This window comes from Nicotiana tomentosiformis, chromosome 12 (assembly GCF_000390325.3).
Source record: "Nicotiana tomentosiformis chromosome 12, ASM39032v3, whole genome shotgun sequence".
Classification (NCBI taxonomy): domain Eukaryota; kingdom Viridiplantae; phylum Streptophyta; class Magnoliopsida; order Solanales; family Solanaceae; genus Nicotiana; species Nicotiana tomentosiformis.
In genome coordinates this window covers 93161026-93181874 of record NC_090823.1, presented here as the reverse complement: position 1 = coordinate 93181874, position 20849 = coordinate 93161026, and the positions used below count along the sequence as shown (strand labels likewise).

Here is a 20849-nt window from a genome sequence, read left to right as displayed (position 1 = left end):
CTTCCTATTTTGCTACATATTTTGTTATACCTCGTGATTCTCTGAGTGTTTCTGTGTGTGTATCTACACCAGTGGAAGACTCTGTTATAGTAGATCATGTCTATCGTTCGTGTGTGGTTACTATTGGTAGTCTTGAGACTAGCGTGGATCTTCTACTTCTTGATATGGTAAATCTTGATATCATCTTGGGTATGGATTGGCTGTTACCTTATCATGCTATATTGGATTGTCATGCTAAGACGATGACCCTAGCCATGCCGGGGTTAACTCGATTAGAGTAGAAATGAACTCCTGGTCATTCTACCAGCAGGGTTATTTCTTATATGAAGGCTTGGCATATGGTCGAGAAGGGGTGTCTAGCCTATTTGGTTTATATTCGCGATCCCAGTGCGGATGTTCCTTCTATGGACTCAGTACCAGTTGTTCGTGAATTTCCAGAAGTAATTCTTGCAGATTTGTCGGGGATGCCACCCGACAGAGATATAGACTTCTGTATTGATTTGGCTCTGGGTACTCAGCCCATTTCTATTCCACCATACTGTATGGCCCCGCCAGAATTAAAAGAATTGAAGGAGCAATTATAATACTTGCTTGATCAGGGATTCATTAGACCCAATGTCTCGCCCTGGAGTGCACCAGTACTATTTGTAAAGAAGAAAGATGGCTCTATGCGGATGTTTATAGATTATTGGCAGTTGAATAAGGCCACTATCAAAAACAATTATCCGTTGCCAAGAATTGACGACTTATTCGATCAACTTCAGGGTGCCAAGGTATTTTCGAAGATCGATTTGAAGTCTGGCTACCATCAGTTGAAGATTAAGGCATCCGATGTCCCTAAGACTGCTTTTTGGATTCGGTATGGGCATTACGAATTTCTAGTGATGTCATTTGGCCTGACAAAAGCCCTAGCAGCATTTATGGATTTGATGAATCGGGTGTTCAAGCCTTATTTGGATTCCTTTGTGGTTGTGTTCTTTGATGATATCTTGATTTACTCCAGCAGTCGAGAGGAGCATGAACAGCATCTTCGGATTGTGCTTCAGACTTTGAAGAATAATCAATTAAATGCTAAATTTTCAAAATGTGAATTTTGGTTAGGCTCAGTTGCCTTTTGAGGAATGTTGTATCGGCTGAAGGCATAAAAGTGGATCCTAAGAAGATTGAGGTAGTTCAGAATTAGCCTAGACCTACTTCAGTTACAGAGATCCGTAGTTTTCTGGGTTTGGCAGGATATTATCGCCGGTTTGTGGAGAGATTTTTGTCTATAGCATCTCCATTGACCAAATTGACCCAGAATGGTGCCCCATTTAGATGGCCAGATGAGTGTGAGTTGAGCTTTCAGAAGCTCAAGACCGTTTTGACTACAACGCCAGTGTTGGTCTTACCCACAGGTTCAAGATCTTATACGGTGTATTGTGATGCATCTTGTGTTGGGCTTGGTGCAGTATTGATGCAAGATGGCAGGGTGATTGCATATGCGTCACGGCAATTGAAAATTCAAGAGAAATATTATCCTGTTCATGACTTGGAATTGGCAGCCATTGTTCATACGCTGAAGATTTGGAGGCATTACCTTTATGGTGTCTCGTGTGAAGTATTTACTAATCATCGTAGCTTACAATATATGCTCAAACAAAAGGATCTCAATTTGAGGCAGAGAAGATGGTTGGAGCTATTGAAAGATTGATATCACCATTTTGTATCACCCAGAAAGGCCAATGTGGTGGCCGATGCTTTGAGTAAAAAGGCAGTGAGTATGGGAAGTCTTGCGTATATTCCGATTGGTGAAAGACTGTTAGTTGTACATGTTCAGACTTTGGCTACTAAGTTCATGAGGTTAGATGTTTCAGAGCCCAGTCAGGTTCTAGCTTGCACAGCCGCTCGGTCTTCTTTATATGAACGCATCAGAGAGCGGCAATATGATGATCCTTATTTTGCTTGTCCTTAAGGACACGGTGCGACACGATGATGCCAAACAGGTTGTTGTGGGGGAAGATGGAGTTCTGCGAATGCAGGGTCGTATTTGTGTGCCTAATGTTATTGGGCTTCGTGAATTAATTCTTGAATAGGCACACAGTTCCTGGTATTCAATTCATCTGGGTGTCGTTAAAATGTATCAAGATTTACGACAACATTATTGGTGGAGAAGAATGAAAAAGGATATAGTTACATATGTAGCCCGGTATCTAAATTGTCAACAAGTCAAGTACGAGCATCAGAGACCTGGCGGTTTGCTTCAGAAATTAGAAATTCCTGAGTGGAAGTGGGAGCGTATCACTATGGATTTTGTTGTTGGGCTCCGACGGACTCAGAGAAAATTCGATGCAGTTTGGGTCATTGTGAACTGGTTGACCAAGTCAACACATTTCATTCCAGTGGCAGTTACATATTCTTCAGAGCGGTTAGCTGAAATTTACATTCGTGAGATTGTCCGCCTTCACGATGTGCCCGTGTCTATTATTTCAGATCGAGGTACGCAGTTTACCTCACACTTCTAGAGGGTTGTACACCGTGAGTTAGGCATACGGGTTGAGTTGAGTACATCATTTCATCCACAGACAAACGAACAGTCAGAGCACACTATTCAGATATTGGAAGATATGCTTCGCGCTTGTGTTATAGACTTTGGAGGTTCTTGGTATCAGTTCTTTCCACTTACAGAGTTTGCCTATAATAATAGCTACCAGTAGAGCATTCAGATGGCTCCATATGAAGCATTGTACGGGAGGCGATGTCATTCTCCAGTTAGCTGGTTTGAACCGGGAGAGGTTCAGTTGTTGGGTACTGATTTGGTACAGGATGCCTTGGATAAGGTCAAGGTTATTCAGGATCGCTTCACACAGCTCAGTCTAGGAAAAAGAGTTATGCCTACCGTAAAGTTCATGATATTGCATTCATGGTTGGAGAAAGAGTATTGCTCCGGGTTTCACCTATGAAAGGTGTAATGAGGTTCGAAAAGAAAGGCAAGTTGAGCCCTAGGTATATAGGACCCTTCAAAATTCTTGAAAGGGTGGGAGAAGTAGCCTACAGACTTGCATTACCACCTAGTTTATCAACGATTCATCCGGTGTTCCATGTGTCTATGCTCCAAAAATATAATGGTGATCCATCTCATGGGTTAGATTTCAGCTCAGTCTAATTGGACAAGGATTTGACTTACAAAGAGGAGCCCGTAGCTATTCTATCCCGGTAGGTCCAACAGTTGAGGTCTAAGAGTTATCCTTCAGTTCGGATACAATGGAGAGGTCAATCAATTAACACAGCTACCTGGGAGTCCGAGTCAGATATGCGAAATAAATATACACACCTTTTTACCAGATCAGGTACTTTTCTAATTTCGTTCGAGAACGAACATTTGTTTTAGAGGTGGAGAATGTGATGACCCAAAAGGTAATCTTTAAATTTAATAATTATTTCTGTGTTCTGAGACCTCAAATAGCACTATTCATCATTCCTCGACTTGCGTGCACAATCCGTATAATTTTTCAGAAAGTTTTTATATAAAAATTTGATTAAAATGTGAAATAGAGTTTTAAAACTAAATTAAGTTGACTTTAGTCAACATTTTAAGAAAACGGACTCGGATCAGTGTTTTGACAGTTCCGATAAGTCCATATCATGATTTGGGACTTGGGCGTATGCCCAAAATTTAATTTGGAGGTCTCTAGCTCAAGTTATGGCCATTTAACGGAAACTAGGAATTTAAAGGCTAAAGATTTCTAAAGTTTGACCACGGATCTAACTTTATGATATCAGGGTCGGAATCCGATTCTGGAAATTTGAATAGGTCTGTTATGTTATTTATGACTTGTGTGCAAAATTTGAGGTTAATCGGACTTGATTTGATAGGTTTCGGCATCTAATGTAGAAGTTGAAACTTTTTAAGTTCCTTAAGCTTGAACTGGGGTAGGATTTGCGGTTTTAAAGTTGTTTGATATTATTTGAGGTCTCGACTAAGTTCGTATGATTTTTTATGACTTGTTGGTGTATTTGATTGAGGTCCTGCGGGCCTTGGGTGGATTCCGGATAGTTAACGAATCAAAATTTGGACTTAAGGAAAATCTGAAATTTTGGCCTTATGGTGTAATCGCACCTGTGGATTTTAGACCGCAGATGCGAGCTCGCAAAAGTGAGTCATTCCTTGTAGAAGTGGATGTGCTGTCGCAGAAGCGGGACCGCAGATGCGGTCAAGTGTCCGCAGATGCGAAAATGCTAGACAGAACCCATAAAATCGGAAGTTAGCCTTTTTAACTCATTTTTTGAGTTTTGGGTCTCGGATTTAGGCGATTCCAAAGGGAATTTTCACGACTTTGAATTGGGCAAGTGTTCTATAATCAAAAGGGATTATATTTCATAAATTCATGTTTATATTCATCATTTATTTCGGATTTTGATGGAAGAAATTGAATTTTTTGTAAAACATTCCAAAAACGAAAATTTAAGATTTGGAGGTCCATTTTACATCGGAATTTGATAATTTTTGTATGGTTGGACTCATCTCGGAACGATTGTTTGGATTTCGTAAGTTTTTCCGAGATTCGAGATGTGGGGCCCACTGTTGATTTTTGAGATGAATTTCAGATTTTAATCTAGAAAATTAGTAAATTCATATGGAATTAATTCCTACGATTTGTATTGAGCATATTGAATTATTTATAACTACATTTGAGGATTTCAGACACGAATTCGCAAGGCAAAGGTTTATTGGAATCTTGAGTTGGTTGCAAAGCGAGGTAAGTGTCGTGATTAACCTTGACTTGAGGGAATAGAACCCTTGAATGATTTGTTATATGAAATTCATGTGAATGACGTATAGGCGAAGTGACGAGTGTCTATACATCATCAAATTAATTGTTTGCATAATTATTTAAACATCATAAATTGTTTTAAGACACGAATTAATTGTTATAATAATTGTTCCTCTCATATTCCTTGTCAAATATTAATTTTTGAATTCCTGCAATAATTGTTACATGCTTATTAGATTTATGTGTCTTAATTGCTACTTGACATCTAGAATATTAAATATAAAATTGCCTATTTTCTCCCTAATTTTTACAACTAATTGATACTTGTCATTACTTGTTTCCTAAATAATTTATAAATATTGTGTGCATTGTTGCCAAATAATTTCTTACTGAATGTGGTATTTATGGGAGTATTTTTATTATATTTAAGAGTTGTTAAATTTTTTTGTTGGAGTGGGTTGCACGCCGCAACGGAAATAAAAGGGAATATATTGGGGGATCGGGTTGCACGCCGCAACGGATTACATTTTTAGTTTATATTGTTAGAGCGGGTTGCACACCGCAACGAAACTTTATTGAAGAATTATATTGTTGGAGCGGGTTGCACGCTGCAACGGAAATTGATTGATAATTGGTTATGACTGCCGAGTTGGTTTCAACTATTGAAATGAGTTACATATTTTATTTCTATTATTATTGTTGTTACTATTATTGCGTACAAGTTAATGTAAGTGACCTGCCTTAGCCTCGTCACTACTTCGCCGAGGATAGGCTTAGCACTTACAGAGTACATGGGGTCGGTTGTACTCATACTACAATGTGCACTTCTTGTGTAGATTTAGGAGTTGGTCCCAGCGACGTACTGTAAATTTGCTCGGATTTAGCTACCAGTGGAGACTTGAGGTATAGATGTACGGCGTTCACAGCTCTGAAGTCCCCTTCTACTTTATTTTAGTTGTTTGCTTTCTCTTAGACAACTTTATTTTGTTCAGACCCTTGTTTGTATTATTCTAGAAGCTCGTGCACTTGTGACACCAGTTCTGGGATGGTATTCAGACATTGCTAGTATTATGGAGTATTCACATTATTTCAGACTTTATTTTCGCATTTGTTTCTTTGTTATTAATTAATTTAAAATTGTGTTAAAATGGCTAATTATATTCTAACGTTGGCTTGCCTAGAAAGTGAAATGTTAGGCGCAATCACGGTCCCGAAGGTGAGAATTTTGGGTCGTGACAGTATTACTAGCTAATAAATGAGATAAAAATAAATAGAAATAATAGTAATACAAACAAACCTGCGATATGAGTAGCGCTGCAAGGCTCTGTCAGAACATCTAGGTGCATTGGAATAGATTAAGTATGTGCTAGATCCTCATCATCCCTCGGTGATGAGCCATAACTCAGTCGTCGCCCACTATGCACCTCTCGTATCGGACGAGAATCAACAACTGTCGATGGCTCTGGGGGATCAGGAAAATACTGATCCCACTTATGTCACGTAATGGACGTGCCCGCGATCAATAATGGAGTTGACGGGGTCACCTGCGAAGTCCCTGGCGATAACTGAAGGCTGAATGACGACATGTCATGATGAGAAACGTGTGGCTCAGGGTGGTCACTTGGTTGATCATCTCTAATATCGTCCATGGGTGCCTCAACGCCCCCTTCCTGGGGACCCCGTCCTCGCCGACCACCACGACCTCATGGGACACTCCTTCCTCTCTGCCCACGTCTACCACTATCAGGCTCCACTGGTGGCCCATGATGGTACTCCTCTAGCGGCACATAAACAGCCTTGTATCCTAAGCGCTCATCATCTCTGGCATGTCTCAATGCCTTGACAGCAAGATTAGTCTCCCGACGGCCAAACCCGTGCAAAGTTACCGCTCCCTCGCCGGTATATTGCATCATCTGCAGTCCCAACTAGTAGAACTAATGTAAGCCAATAGCCTGCATAACATGTAAAATATTAATTACGTAAGGATAATGTAACGTTTTAAGTAAGTATAACAAATAACATATCAGTGCCTCATGCCTCCCGGAGTACGGAATGTATCGACCACCAACGCGATGAACGAGATTCCCGGCGAGATGTCGGGTAACACTGCGATACCAACCCATATACTCATGCTCGCCATCCGTACACTTGGGTAGAGGGGGTGGAGGAATCAGGTCATACCTTTGGTACCAAACCTCAATCTGGGCCTCTAGCCAGGCCAAGTATGTTTGGTCAACCCTGGAACGATCATCCCGCTGGTAATGTGTCCTAATCCAAGTGGGCGGAATAGGTACAAGCTGCGGTTGACCATACTGGCGAAGGACTCGCTCGGTGGCATGATGCTTGACAATATCGAGACATATCAGTGGGATGGAAGATCTCCACATAGCTCGGCCGCAGGAGCAATAATCGGGCAAACCAGCTATGAGCGCGTCATTGTATGGCCTCCATACGAACTATTAATTAAACATAGGAATCGTCAGGAAACGCAACACATATAAAGCCATGTCAAGTAAACTTAAGTATACTTATACCTGCGCGCCTTCAAGCAAATCCAACAAATCCCTGTAATAGGGGAGATGATGTTGAGGCTCGAACTCGCATCCGTAGCCTCGCTTATCAACCCACCTCCAAGCAAAAGGGAGAAACGGTGGAGGTGGTGCATCCGGAGCCATCGGTGGTAGAGGTGGCTGAAACTGCAGGAACCGCTCCCAGGCCCAAACCTAATATAGATTGTGGACATAAAATTTAAGGTATTTTTTTACTATGTATGTTATAATCATGAAAAGAATTGATTATGTTTTCACCTGCAGCTGCGGTAAATATTTGGCAACGTCTCTCTAGGTGCCCACGCACGCCCGACACATCTGCCTATACAGGTAACCTAGAACAGCTGCACCCCAGCTGTAACAGGTAAATCATCTAGCCTCTTCAGATGATGTAGAAATCTCAAGCTGACTAGATTTCCCGAAATGTTCGGGAATAGTACACCACCAACAGCAGCAACAACAATCTCATGTGCTGGTCGATATCCTCCCCCGGTGAATCATCTGTAATCTCCGCATCCATCGCCGACAGATGCTGTCGGAGGGGCGTCAGCTACAATCGACTCACCCCACTCAATGCAGTCTCCTCCGCTGGCTAGAAACTAGTGAGTCGCTGCAACATATGCAGGTAATGAATCCCCTATAGTCTCTAAGAGCATGCGGGTAAGCTACAGGCAATCCATCAACCGGCAGCCCGAAGAGAACCTCCACGTCCTTAAGCGTGATGGTAGCCTTGCCGATGGGTAGATGAAACGTGTGCGTCTCCGGTCGCCACCTTTCTATCATAGCCGTGATCAACGCCCAGTCAAACTGCAACCGGCCAATCTCTATGATCCTGTAGAAACACGTATCCTGAAGGCGTCTAACTATACGGGGATGGAGTGGGTGGTCCCTAATGAACTCCCACATATCGTCCATACGTCTGGGGCGGACTGTCTAGGACAAACACTACCCATCCCAGGTATATGAAGACCTATTGTTGCCCTGTAGCAACAGTAGCTGTCGAGATGCAGGTTCGGGATACACAGGGGAACCTCCATGACAATATTTGTAAATTGAACAATATTAATTAAAGTATTTTTCTTTTTGATTGCTTAACATCTTTAAATATATTGCAATATCTTTTATATTAATATTTAATCAATATTTTTTACTATATTATTAATTAAGTTGATACATTTTCTATATTATTATTTTATATGTTAGTTTATTATTTTATACGTTAGTTTATTATTTTATATGATTGTTTCTTATTTTATATCTTAGTTTATTATTTTGTATATTAGTTTATTATTTTATATGTTAGTTTATTACTTTCTATGTTTGTTTCTTATTTTATATATTTGTTTATTATTTTATATGTTAGTTTATTATTTTATAACTATACATGATATAATTAATAAGTATTCATATAAAAATACTTAGTTTGACAAATATTGTTATTTTTTATGTTATTTTCTTACATTTGTTGACTAACATTCGAGAGAGTTTGTGTTTGAACTATCATCTTTTTTTCAAATATTTTGGGGGTTAACATATAATTAAATGATTAATTTCAATAACTACAAAGATACTACGCTAAAGGGCACTACATTTTACTACGCTAAAGGGCACTAGATTATAATTACGGGCACTACATTATAATTACGCGCACAATATAACACTAAAGGGCACTAAACAACAATAAAGTCACATATTAATATATGTACAACAATAAAATCTAAATAACATTAATTATTCATAAAATAAAAATTTATCAATTTTACTAAACTTTTAGCATATAAATAATCTAATTCGGATAAAAAAAATCAAATTAATTTAATCACAAAACAATCAGGAAAATACATATAACAATGTAAAAAACAACTAATAAATATTTTTTATAACAACTAATAACATTAATTATTCATAAAATAATAACTTTCTATTTTACTAATTTTTTACTACAACAATAATCTAATCCGGATAAAAAAGAACAAATTAATTAAACCACAAAACAATCACAAAAAAACATAGACCGCAGTAAAAAATAACTAATACGCATTTTTCATACATGAGTTTTAACAAAAACTAAGTCGAAATACCTCGATTTATAATTTTTTGAAAGGTGAGGATTTGATGATTTGGGGCCCGAAACGAGCAATCCACTACGCGATAACGCCTTAGATCCGGTGTAAGCTTGCTACAATACCGAGAAGATACACTTTTTGTGGGACGGGTGGCTCCACTGAGTTTTTTTTCTTTAAAAATGGAGGGGGCCGATTTTTTTGTTTTGGGGTTTGATGGTTCGCGTCTGGTGGGGGAAGGAAATGGCACGGTTTTTTATATAGGTATAGCGCGTAACACTTTACTATAGCGCTTTATATATGCGTGTTATACCTCCCACCCATTTTAAGTTCAAATATAGCGCGGTAAATAACCGCGCTATACCTTAACGGACAAAATTGCCGTTAAAGTATAGCGCGGTAAATAACCGCGCTATATATAAAACGGTACCCAGTTTTTTTAACATATTTGTGTCGCTTGAGTTCAAAAGAACCACACTTTGGTTTCGGACTCGGCATTTGCAAGCCAAGGCTAATTCAATCGTAGCAGCTAGCTATCTAGTGTATCAGAATGTAGTAACTAGCAAGATACTTCTTTTCTAACGTCCGGGCTTAATATACTACAAAGATTGTTAAAGAAAAAGTATCAGATTATATAAAAGTGTTTTAAATTGAGGCATGTTTAACTATGGTTAGAGCCTTAGAGGCGACTCAATAAAATCGGTAACCTAAAATCAAAACTTAATAAACTTACTAATAAAATTCATCAATATTTATATTTAAAGTTATTTTTGATTGAAATTTTAAGTTCACTCTTCTAATTTTTTGAGATGCAAAGCTAAAAATTAATCTTTTTAAGAATTAACGACTTCAAATATAATATTTCTTTTAGTGAAAATCAAAATCAGTTAATTCAGAAAGAAATGAGATATAATTGAAAAATAAAATAGTCTTAAACAAGAAAAGGAAAAACAAATGAATATACGCGAAGAAGGAAAAAACAGAATCAACCGAGTAGGTAAACGTACTAATTAATAAGAGATAGAAATTTGACTTAATTTACTCACTAACTTGAACAACCTCAACCAAATATGAAAGAAATTGAAACTTTTTATTTATAATAATTATATATTATCTATATTTATATAAAGTGTGAAACTTCAACAGAAATTGTTGATTGACTTTTCAATCATTCATAATATTATATGTTGGACAAAATTATAATTATAATTAATTTTTAAAAAATCATATTTCTTTTATTCATTATTGACCTCTTATATTTAATAAAAAATTATTTACCATGAGAATACTATAATCTTTGTTAAAAAAAAAATTACAATTAATTTTTAAGAACTTCATTACTTCCATGTGTTCATATTTGATCAATTAACAAAATATATTTCATTATTTCCTTGTTTGGTCATGACAATAGAAAGTAGTAAATCTACTATCCAAGCTTTTATGTTTCTTTTTTAAGCTTTCAATAATAGAACTTTGCCTAATATTTTAGAACTTTGAATTAAACTAATTAAATCAATATATTTGTCAATAAAAGTTTTGATAACAAGAACCAAGATAATGTATTTAAACAAATGCATGCCATTTTGTGAACTTGACAGAACACTACCGATATAAATAAATATTAAGATGATTGATTAAACTTGGAGGAGTCAAAGTCTATTTGTGGAAATGTACATTTCATAAGTTTGAATACCTACAAAAGATTGTACATCCATGGTTTTCAATTGGGAATATTTGCCATTTTTTCCAAAGCATGTTTTTATTTCCTCACTCTCAAAAGGCTTAAGCAAATTCTATAAACACATAAATAGTTTACTTATGACCTTACTTATTTTTTTAATTCACACAAACATTACTATATTGTCATATACGGTATGGTCGTACAGAATTGCTCTTCGATCATACATTAGTTCTAAGATATACATTAAATCATTCAAAATCATTTGATCAGCATTGCACTAAATAGTTTCTTTCCGGATACCATAAGGAAGACTATGGTCTGCGCACTCATAATCTCCGCTCCTCATCATTCTGCAAAGGAATGATAGGTCTAAACATTGCATTGTGGCAGTAATCAATTATGCTCACGAAGCTTCACTCCACGAGGAAGCGGCCTATTGCTGGTCTTGTTGATTTTAATATAGAAAATTGCACTTTGTTGCCCATGAGATATAAGGCTTCACTACAGTCTCTAATGTAATTATTATGACCATCAAACTCTTCGCGAGAGTAGTTATTCTTCACCATTCTTGCTAGAAAGGAATAAAAGAGGCAAGAACGAATTCTTTAGTCATTAATCAAGAGAATTTGAAAATGTGGTATTTGTAATCCTTGGATGTTAGGAGTTAGAACTGAAATTTTTAATTAGTCCAACTAGTAAAAAACAACAATACTATATTGAACCAAAGATTACACACCATGCAATCCGACTCGGCTTATGTTCGCAAACATAGTACCCGTCATAGATAAATGAAGGCTTAAAATTTACTTTCACCGAGTGTTTACATCAATCATATCAATTTATCTAACCAGATGAGAAAAAATATTAATTAACTGTAGTTAAGTAAAATAAGTTTATTTGCAAATGCGCTGCATGAATCTATTGTGGTAGATTGATGATTAATGTAAAAATAGTTTAATAGAGCGCATTCAATTGGCCAAAATGTAATAATTTGGGCCACTTGGACCTCAGGTGCCTCATTCTGTTCTCCTATCAAATCGCTCACATTATGTTTAATTAGTAATGTAACCAATCAATGTAATGTAACCAGTTGTATAAACAACTTATCCTCTTTTCCATGTTACAAGCAACAGCTGTTAGCGATTGATTTTACCGCCTGATATTTTAGCGGGTATTGTTAAGGATTAAGGGCAAATACATTATCCACCCGATTTCAAATCGTGCACCAGCTGTGAGCTGACCCTCAAAGATTTTCCAGTTACCTGAAAAACGAAGATTTAGAAAGAGCGAAAAGGTACACAATGCATACTCCTATCAAGAAAGGTGGCTGCAAAACTAGTCTACTTTAGATACAGGCACATTCACTCTTCACAAAACATTTTCCAGGAACTCAACTTCTTCAGTCCACTACCAACCAAAGATCACCCCTGGGGGAATGCAGACACAGTATGTCTTTCCCCTATTGTAAACCCACCCAACCTTAAGAAAGAATAATATGGCCTAAAATTTTAAAAGAATGAAACAAAAAGTGGAGCCCAGGCATGGATGTCCGAATTGTGCAACGGGGGCAGGGTTCCAAAGGAGCAACCTTCAGCCAGCAGTGTCAGGGAGTTGTCGAAACTTCTTTTGTGCTTCTCTGACCGCTTCTTCGAACAGCTTTTAGGCACTGCACTCATACAAGTTTTCTCCTGCATGTACTGACTGGATGAGATCCTCTTTTCATCTATATTCAACTTATAATTTCGGAGGATTTCCTTCTCATTTCTGCTTCATCAGGCTTAGGAGAAAATCTGTAAATATGTGCTCATATTCTGGCATTTTCCCATATCCTGAAGTGTGTATATATATATATATATAATGAAGAAATGTCACAACCATTGGTTTCAAGGAATGGTGGATAATGTTAAACCAAACCAGTATATGCTAGGAAAAGGTAAGTCCATCGATAAAAGCTTTAGCTTACCAGGAAAGTAATTGATATCTATCACATAATAGCGGTCTTTAGTCCCATGCTCTCTAATTATATCCAAGTTGAAGAGCCTGAGACCCTGGACGACACATTGCAATAGAACAAGAACTTACAGATAAGAACAAAGAGCATGTACAGGAAGCCAAAACAGTCGCTTCCTTATTATTGCTCCTTATGGAATTGAGAGAAAATGAACACAGAAATACCAGTCTACGACGAAGTTCCCTAGCAAGCCTCTCAAGTAATGGTCGAGGAGGAAGCTCTGCAGAGAAATACAGATAAGTTAACACCATTCTGACACTTTGCATCAAAAAATTACAAGCCCTACAACTAGATACTGGTGATAATAGCACCCCACAGCATGCAAAACCAGAGTAAATATAGGTGTTCAAACTCAGCAAAGCCTAGTATTGATCAAGGTAAATAGCAGATCAATGGTCCTATCCAACTACGGCGATGTTAAATATACTAGAGAGTAGGCCAGAAAGCACATAATTAAGAGCTTAAAGGTAATTTGGTTAGCAATAGCATTGCAGTTTCGCAGATAGCTGAGATCGTTTGAGAATGTTTCCTTCTCCATATACTTTTCCATCCTAAATATGTTTCTCATAATGCACGACAATTGTTTTAGTTAAATGACAACCGTAGTGAATGTCAGATTAATCCCAAATAGAATTATGTAGACGCTTTGCACAATTGTTCTGAAGCTATGTGACTAGAAATTGATTTAGGGGCAAAACTTAAGAAGGGTTTATGTGAGACATAACATAAAAATTCTCCAATTTAATTAAGTCAACAAGATTAGGTGACTAGAGCAACCAACAGCTCAATCAGTTTACGAGAAATATTGGAAGTGTGTGAAGAAAGATTCTCGTCACTTAGCTTTCAGAGCTAAGCCAACTGATTCAGTGGTTATCCTCTCTCCCGATACTTAGACCAAGACTCTTGTTCCAAACATAGGCTATCAAAGTTCTATTCTTGTGGTATGTAGATCAACCCGTCTTTTTTCCCTGTCCATATGATAGAATTAACTAAGTCTTTTTCTATTCCTCATGTAATTTTGCAATTTCATCCATTAACTGATAGTCTGATACCTTTGCAAGGTATTATCTCAACCCTATTGGCAGCTATGTGCAACAATAGATAGTAGCATGAAAACAGTAGCTATTAGGTATTGAGTGTCTCTCCTACAGCATGACGTGCTTTCTAATTTTGACCTTGTAGATGCACCGCACTATCTCTAAAAGTCGTGGTCGCTCGAGGTGTGTGTATATTTACTCAAGATTCAAATTGTACTCTTTGGATATGTCTTGCTAAGTTGGCCTCAAAGATGGATGATAGTTCTATTAGATGGATGAAGAATCTTTGAAGCCCTCCACTTGTTTGCAAACAAGGAATCAAATGTTTAAAAAATTTATATGCTTTAGGCAATAAAGAGTGAGCAATATCTATGTCCAATAGGTGTCGGGTGTCCTATATATCTAAAGCGTGCTAGATACATTTCAATATGTATAATATAATGTAATTAAATTCATATCGAAAAAATGGCTCACCACCAACACAAGGGTCTAAATCAGCTTCCTCTGCAGAGGCTGCAACACATGAAACTCTAGGGAAATGGAAAACCCCAGCACTTTTTGACAGCTCGCGTTTGCTAACATCAGGTAAACTGAAACGCCTGACAACCTTAACGGCTTCCCCAACAATAAAAACTTTAAAGAGTACACCTCCTACAGCCACAAAATTTACGAAGAATCACCACCTCGCTAATTCAATCAGAACTACACATGACAAGCACAGGTAGCCTGTAAATGAAATACATACCATGATTGATAAATTCCTGCAGAACAAGTGGGGGTTCAAGCTTCTGAAGAGAGAGCATATCATAGGCCAGAGACAACTCATGTGACTTTGCAACCAAAGGCTTCGCCACTGAGAACACAAAAGCAACTCCATTCAAAGAAAAGAACAGCCTCAAAAACAATTACTCAAAAATCTGATGGCTAGCCCCTACCTTTGCCAAGGATATAAGCTTATAAGAGTTATGGAAGTTCCAAGAACTGGCTATAGATCAGTTGAGTAATCATAAATATGCAACAACCAAATAAAGACATACCAAGAGGTAGTGCGAGACCAGCTTTATTCACTGCATCTGAGATGGATGAAGGATCATTCTCGATTACCAACTGCTTGGGAACACCAACTGTGCCTGTCATGCAGTCAAAAACATGTTACTCATCGTTTCAGTATCTACTGAACTGTAAATTGACTATCTTTGTGCACACAACTAATCAACAGACGACCCTTTTAAGAATAATGCAGCAATTGCATATAGCTAATCATAAGTTCATAACAACAGCTATCGCAGATTATACTACAAAAGCGAAAAAATTACCATAGCTGTCTGACAAGTTCAGGTCTGCAACATCTTCAAGCATGTATTGGCGATTGTATACCTGCTGTATGGCATCTGGAGGGTCAAGGACAGCGACATGTGGATGTGTTTGCCTATAATCCTATTCATTGAAAAAGTAAAGTGGTTAGAAGAAGACTCACAGGGAGTTTCCATATGCACTCCTTTAAACTAAACTGATCAGAGGATCTAACGGAGAAAGCAAATGAAAGAAAGTTATCCAGGACAGATAACATAAGACCGAAGCTGCACCATAAATAACAAACATTTAAAAATATTAATTAGGTAAACCTTCTCCTCTTTTGATAACATAGGTAAACCCTCTCCTCTTAAAGCTAATAAGAATTCTTTTTTGAATGGTTACTCCTTTTTTTTTTTAAATGGAAAGCTAATATAAGGATTCACAATGAGCTTTGGGAAAAGGAATCACTTCATGAAGCCAAGAATCCTCTCCAATAAACCAGCTAACAGCCTATAAAAGAGAAAGATTCCAACTTGGCTGGAAGCACAAGTCTTCAACCTTAATTATCAAGTCATGATTCATATAGGTGGAAAGAGCAAGCAGTCTGCTGCTTATGTCTGATGGGAATAAGTACAAGCAAAAATCAGCCAGTCGCCCACCAATCATTGCCAAAAATATTGCCCCCCAACATATCTACAAATTTGCTGTAATAACACATATCAACTGCTATATACAGGATTCTATTTATAAAGAAGAAAAGTTGCTATATACAGGATTCTGTAACTAATGCAGACAAAGAAAGCTTTTGATATGAACTAACCTCAAGAATACGGCTCCACTTGCTTCCTGACAACTGCAATGAAGAAGAGTACAAAAAGTTTATATATAAGTAATAAGCAAACATCTACCAAAAAGAACTAGCACTTTTTGAAGTAAGCTCATACATTTTAGGACAGGAACAGCGAAGAAAATATCACTGGCGACTTTCCCTGGGCAGAAACTAATGGGATACATACATGCAAATAAACAGAAAAGATAGATATAACACAAGAAAAAGTGCATGAAGGAACATCAGCGAGAGAACAATGAACTAACCTTGTGGAGCACAATGTCAAAAGGTCCTTGATCTGAAAGGGGTCTACTCTGATCTATAGCAACAAATAGTATTCCCTTATTCCTACATAATGCAGGATCATGGTTAGCCACATGAGTACGATGGAAAAGTGATAAAATCCAGCATACCAAATTAAATCGCTATATCTGAATTTGCATTGATAATAGTGTGAGACTAGAACAACACAAGTCCATCCCAAAAAAAATGAGCAAAAGGAAAACCATATAGGTAATAGCGTAGTATAAAAAGAATTGAATCAATCGCAATTTGTCAATAAGTATAGTTCCGATGAAGTCTATCAGTATGTATAATCATTTCCAGTTCCACTTTGAACATATTTAACATTTCCAGCGCCAAGTTGGTGCAGTGTATTTTATACGGGCATATACATATACATATACATGTAAAAATCTACACACACACATATTATATGCAAAAATATCAAATCTATATATAGAGACACGCATAATATACATACATGTATATGTGACACACATGAATTCATATGTATACAAGGTCTGAGCCTTAAAAAGGCAATTACACTGAACTTGATATAAAAGAGCTAGATCCGCCAATCAGAAAAGCAGAGATGTGAAGCATTCAAAAACAGGAAAAGCATGATATTTTTAGCATATGAGCATCTACCTAATCCACAACTTTCCACTCAGACCATATATATACAAGATTATACTTCCTCCACTTTGTTTGGCAATATTTTCATATCAGTCCGTTCCAAAATCAACAACAAACAACAACATAGCCAGTGTAGTGTAGTCCCATAGTGCAGTCCGTTCCAAAAGAATGACACATTTCTATATTTCATTAATGAAAAGCTTTTATAGCCACACATATAATGTTATGCCATGTTTAAGATCACAAATTTAAAAGTATTCATTTCTTTCTTAAGCTTTTATAGGGAGTATATTACTAGATTGTACCTACTTGGAATGCACCTATTCTAAATCATGTATCCACCTCTGCTTACTTTAATTTCTAACAAAAACAGCAAATGTAATTTCAATTCAACAAATAATGGCAAATTTCTCTAGAGCTATGTCATGATTTACAAAAAAAAAAAGAAGAGAAAACTGAATTAATTACCTAGCTAGACCTACAAGCTTGGGCTGCAAAAAACTCTTAGTTTTCTTGGATGTAAGAGCATAGCCTACCACCACCAACTTCATCTGTTGTTGAGGAGACCCCACCATTCCCATTTCCATTTCCTTTTCCTCTTCCTCTACTTCTACCTCCCCCTCATACCCCACTACATTTTCACTCCTCACCATCTTCATCCCCCCTAAAAAATACCTTCCTTTTACACCAAAATTTATGTATTTGTGACAAATTTCTCAACACCCCACTTCACAAAATTTAATCCCACACAACCAAAAACAGGAAAAAATTCAATCTTTTTCAAGGAAAACTTAATCCCAGATGACAAAAAACAAGAAAGATTCAATCTTTCTTCTAGAAAACTAAATCCCAGATACCCAAAAACAAAAAAGATAAAAAGCTAATCTCAGTAACCAAAAAAAAGAGAAGATATAATCTTTTTAGATTATGCACGATTCTTGAAATGTTGATTTACTTTACTTTTTGAGTTGGCGTAATCTGAAAGTTGCTTTTTAAAAGGGGCTGGATTTCAAAGAGAGAAAGAGAGAAATGGAACAGCCGGTTACACACACACACATATATATATGTTTGTGTACGTATATACATACAGAGAGAAAGAGAGAGAGAGACACGGCACACACACGAAGAGATATGAGGTTCGGTGTTACAGTAGTGAATACCAGAAAGTTGTAACGCAACAAGTGGATGGTAGTCTTTTATAGGCAGCAGAGTTTTTGACCAAAATAGTCCAAAAAAGAAAGGGATAAAAAGTTAAAAGTGTAAATTGCTTTAGGACACATCCAACTAAAGTAAAATGCATTACAGTACATATGTTTTTAAATGCTTACTCTAACAAAAGATGATGACTATATTCTTTTTATATCAGCAGTACCCTGGTCAATTTGTATTAACATAGGTATAGGGGAAAAGAGAAATGTAAATTGCTTTAGGACACATCCAAATAAAGTAAAATGCATTTCAGTTTTTAATGTTTATGGTCTAATCAAAGATAATGATAAGCTTCTCTTTCTCTTTTCAACAATACCCCTGACGCATTGAAAATGGTTCAAAAATACCATTCGTTAACCTTTTGGTCCGCAAATATTCCTAACGTTTGTTTTTGGGCTCAAACTTATCCCTATATCTAACAAAAGGGCCAACAATACCCCTAACGTATTGAAAATGGCTCAAAAACACCCTGTGTTAACCTTTTGGCCCGCAAATACTCCTAACGTTTGTTTTTGGGCTCAAACTTACCCCTATATCTACATTGATTATATATAAAAATATGTATATTATATATTAATATTTTAATATATATTTTACATGATATTATTTTTAGGAGAAATTATACGGTATAGTTTTCCCTATTAATTATGATCTATAACTCGAATTTATTAAGCAAATCTGACAATGGAACGACCGTTTTTGCTAATATTTTAGCTCTATCGTTATATATTAAAACACTATCAGTTCCCATTAAAAAGATCATGTGAAGTCCATTATTGTGCTAACCAGTTGGAGGTATATAATTAAAGGTTTAAAATAATTTTCTTTCCATTTGTTTCTTTGCTTCTCCTTTAGAATCATATACATAGAACATTATCATTTTTATGTTTGCAAATTAAAATTTATATTTGTTAAACTTGTTAAGATCTGCAAAATTTGAAGGAAAAACTACACCGCATAATTTCTCCTAAAAATAATATCATGTAAAATATATATATTAAAATATTAATGCATAATATACATATTTTTATATATAATCAATGTATATTTTTTATATATTTAACTAGCGAATGTAATTATTTTTAGCCGACCGTCCAAATATATAGGAGCGGGTCAGGGTCGTTGGGTATTTTAAAAGATACATGTAAGTTTATTTAATAAAAATAATATACGTGGCGGGTTAAGAAAATGCCACATGGCGAAGTTAAAGTCAACAAATTGACCAGGTTAGTTCTGTTAGATATAGGGGTAAGTTTGAGCCGAAAAACAAACGTTAGGGGCATTTGCGGGCCAAAAGGTTAACGGAGGGTATTTTTGAGTCATTTTCAATACGTTAGAGGTATTGTTGGCTCTTCTGTTTAGATATAGGGGTAAGTTTGAGCCCAAAAATAAACGTTAGGGGCATTTGCGGACCAACAAGTTAACGGAGGATATTTTTGAACTATTTTCAATACGTTAGGGATATTATTGGCCATTTTACATTCTCTTTTTATTTTTTCATATCGACATTATCGTACTTGTGCTCATCTTGGTTATATTATTGTATTTGTTATCTTTGACTAGTACAAGTATAATAATGTTAAGAGTTAAGGAAAACAAAAACTTTGTTGTTCAAAGTTTGCAACCAATTAATTGATCGCTCGATCATATCCTGTGCAAAGATAATGATAAGATTAGAGGGTGGATGTTTGTTATTGTTTTAAAAGGTAGTTGCCAATCACATTTTCAAATGCTTAATGACGTCTTTCACAATCATATTTGGAGCTTAAGTTATTTTAAACTAGAATTCAAGTTTAAGTGTAGATTGCTTTAGGACACCTCCAACTAAAGTAAAATGCATTTCAGTACACATGTTTTTAATGTTTACTCTAATGAAAGATGGTGATTAGATTCTTTTTATATCAGTAATAGGGTATACAAATGAAATCGACAAACCGCACCAACTCGATAATTCGAGTTAAACCGAGAAAAAAAACCCGACTATGGTTTGGTTTGATTGATTTGGTATTGGAAAAAAAAACCCGGCGATATTTGGTTTGGTTTGGTTTTAACTAAAAAAAGTCAAACCGAAACCAAAACAACCCGACATTATATGTATAGAAGTTTTAAATATATTTAATACATGAAAATATTTATTGTAGTGTAGTTTATAAATATTTCTTATGCTTTTTCATAATTTTATCTTTTAACGTATTATTTCAAGCTTGGACTTATAATTTTTGGATGCTCCAATAAGTTTTACGGTCCATAAATGTTAGTAACTCAAATAAATCCTAAATCAAAATCAAATCAATACTAATGATAATAAAAGGCATTCAATTTAATTGTACTATGAATGAAAATAGTGTTGGATATTTATTTTCTAGTTTTTCCATGGTTTAGATAAAATACATAACTTATTCTTTTAGTGTTTAGTCATGTAAATAATAGTATTTATTAGTCATACTTATTTTAGCAACTTATTAGTAATTTTAAATTATGTTTGTTTTCATTATGGCGTATTAA

At 36.2% G+C, this 20849-nt stretch overlaps 1 protein-coding gene across 3 annotated transcripts; it reads right to left on the bottom strand.

The window, feature by feature from the left end:
* Positions 1-12119: 12119 nt before the first annotated feature.
* On the bottom strand, positions 12120-18302 carry LOC104119291 (inositol-tetrakisphosphate 1-kinase 3-like). Of its 3 annotated transcripts, none has more exons than XM_070191556.1 (10): positions 17604-18302; positions 16484-16565; positions 16209-16241; positions 15409-15529; positions 15130-15222; positions 14838-14945; positions 14567-14743; positions 13220-13275; positions 13008-13092; positions 12120-12306 (listed from the first exon to the last, which is right to left on the bottom strand). In XM_070191556.1, exons 1-10 carry the CDS (start codon positions 17792-17794, stop codon positions 12209-12211), a joined length of 1044 nt encoding a protein of 347 aa, XP_070047657.1. In that variant the 5' UTR covers positions 17795-18302; the 3' UTR covers positions 12120-12208. The 3 variants fall into 3 exon arrangements, with proteins under 3 accessions (XP_070047657.1, XP_070047658.1, XP_009629043.1); XM_070191557.1 differs by lacking the exon at positions 12120-12306 and adding an exon at positions 12373-12732 and having other exon boundaries at positions 17604-18301; XM_009630748.4 differs by lacking the exon at positions 12120-12306 and adding an exon at positions 12373-12873 and having other exon boundaries at positions 17604-18299.
* Between the last annotated feature and the right edge of the window lie 2547 nt (positions 18303-20849).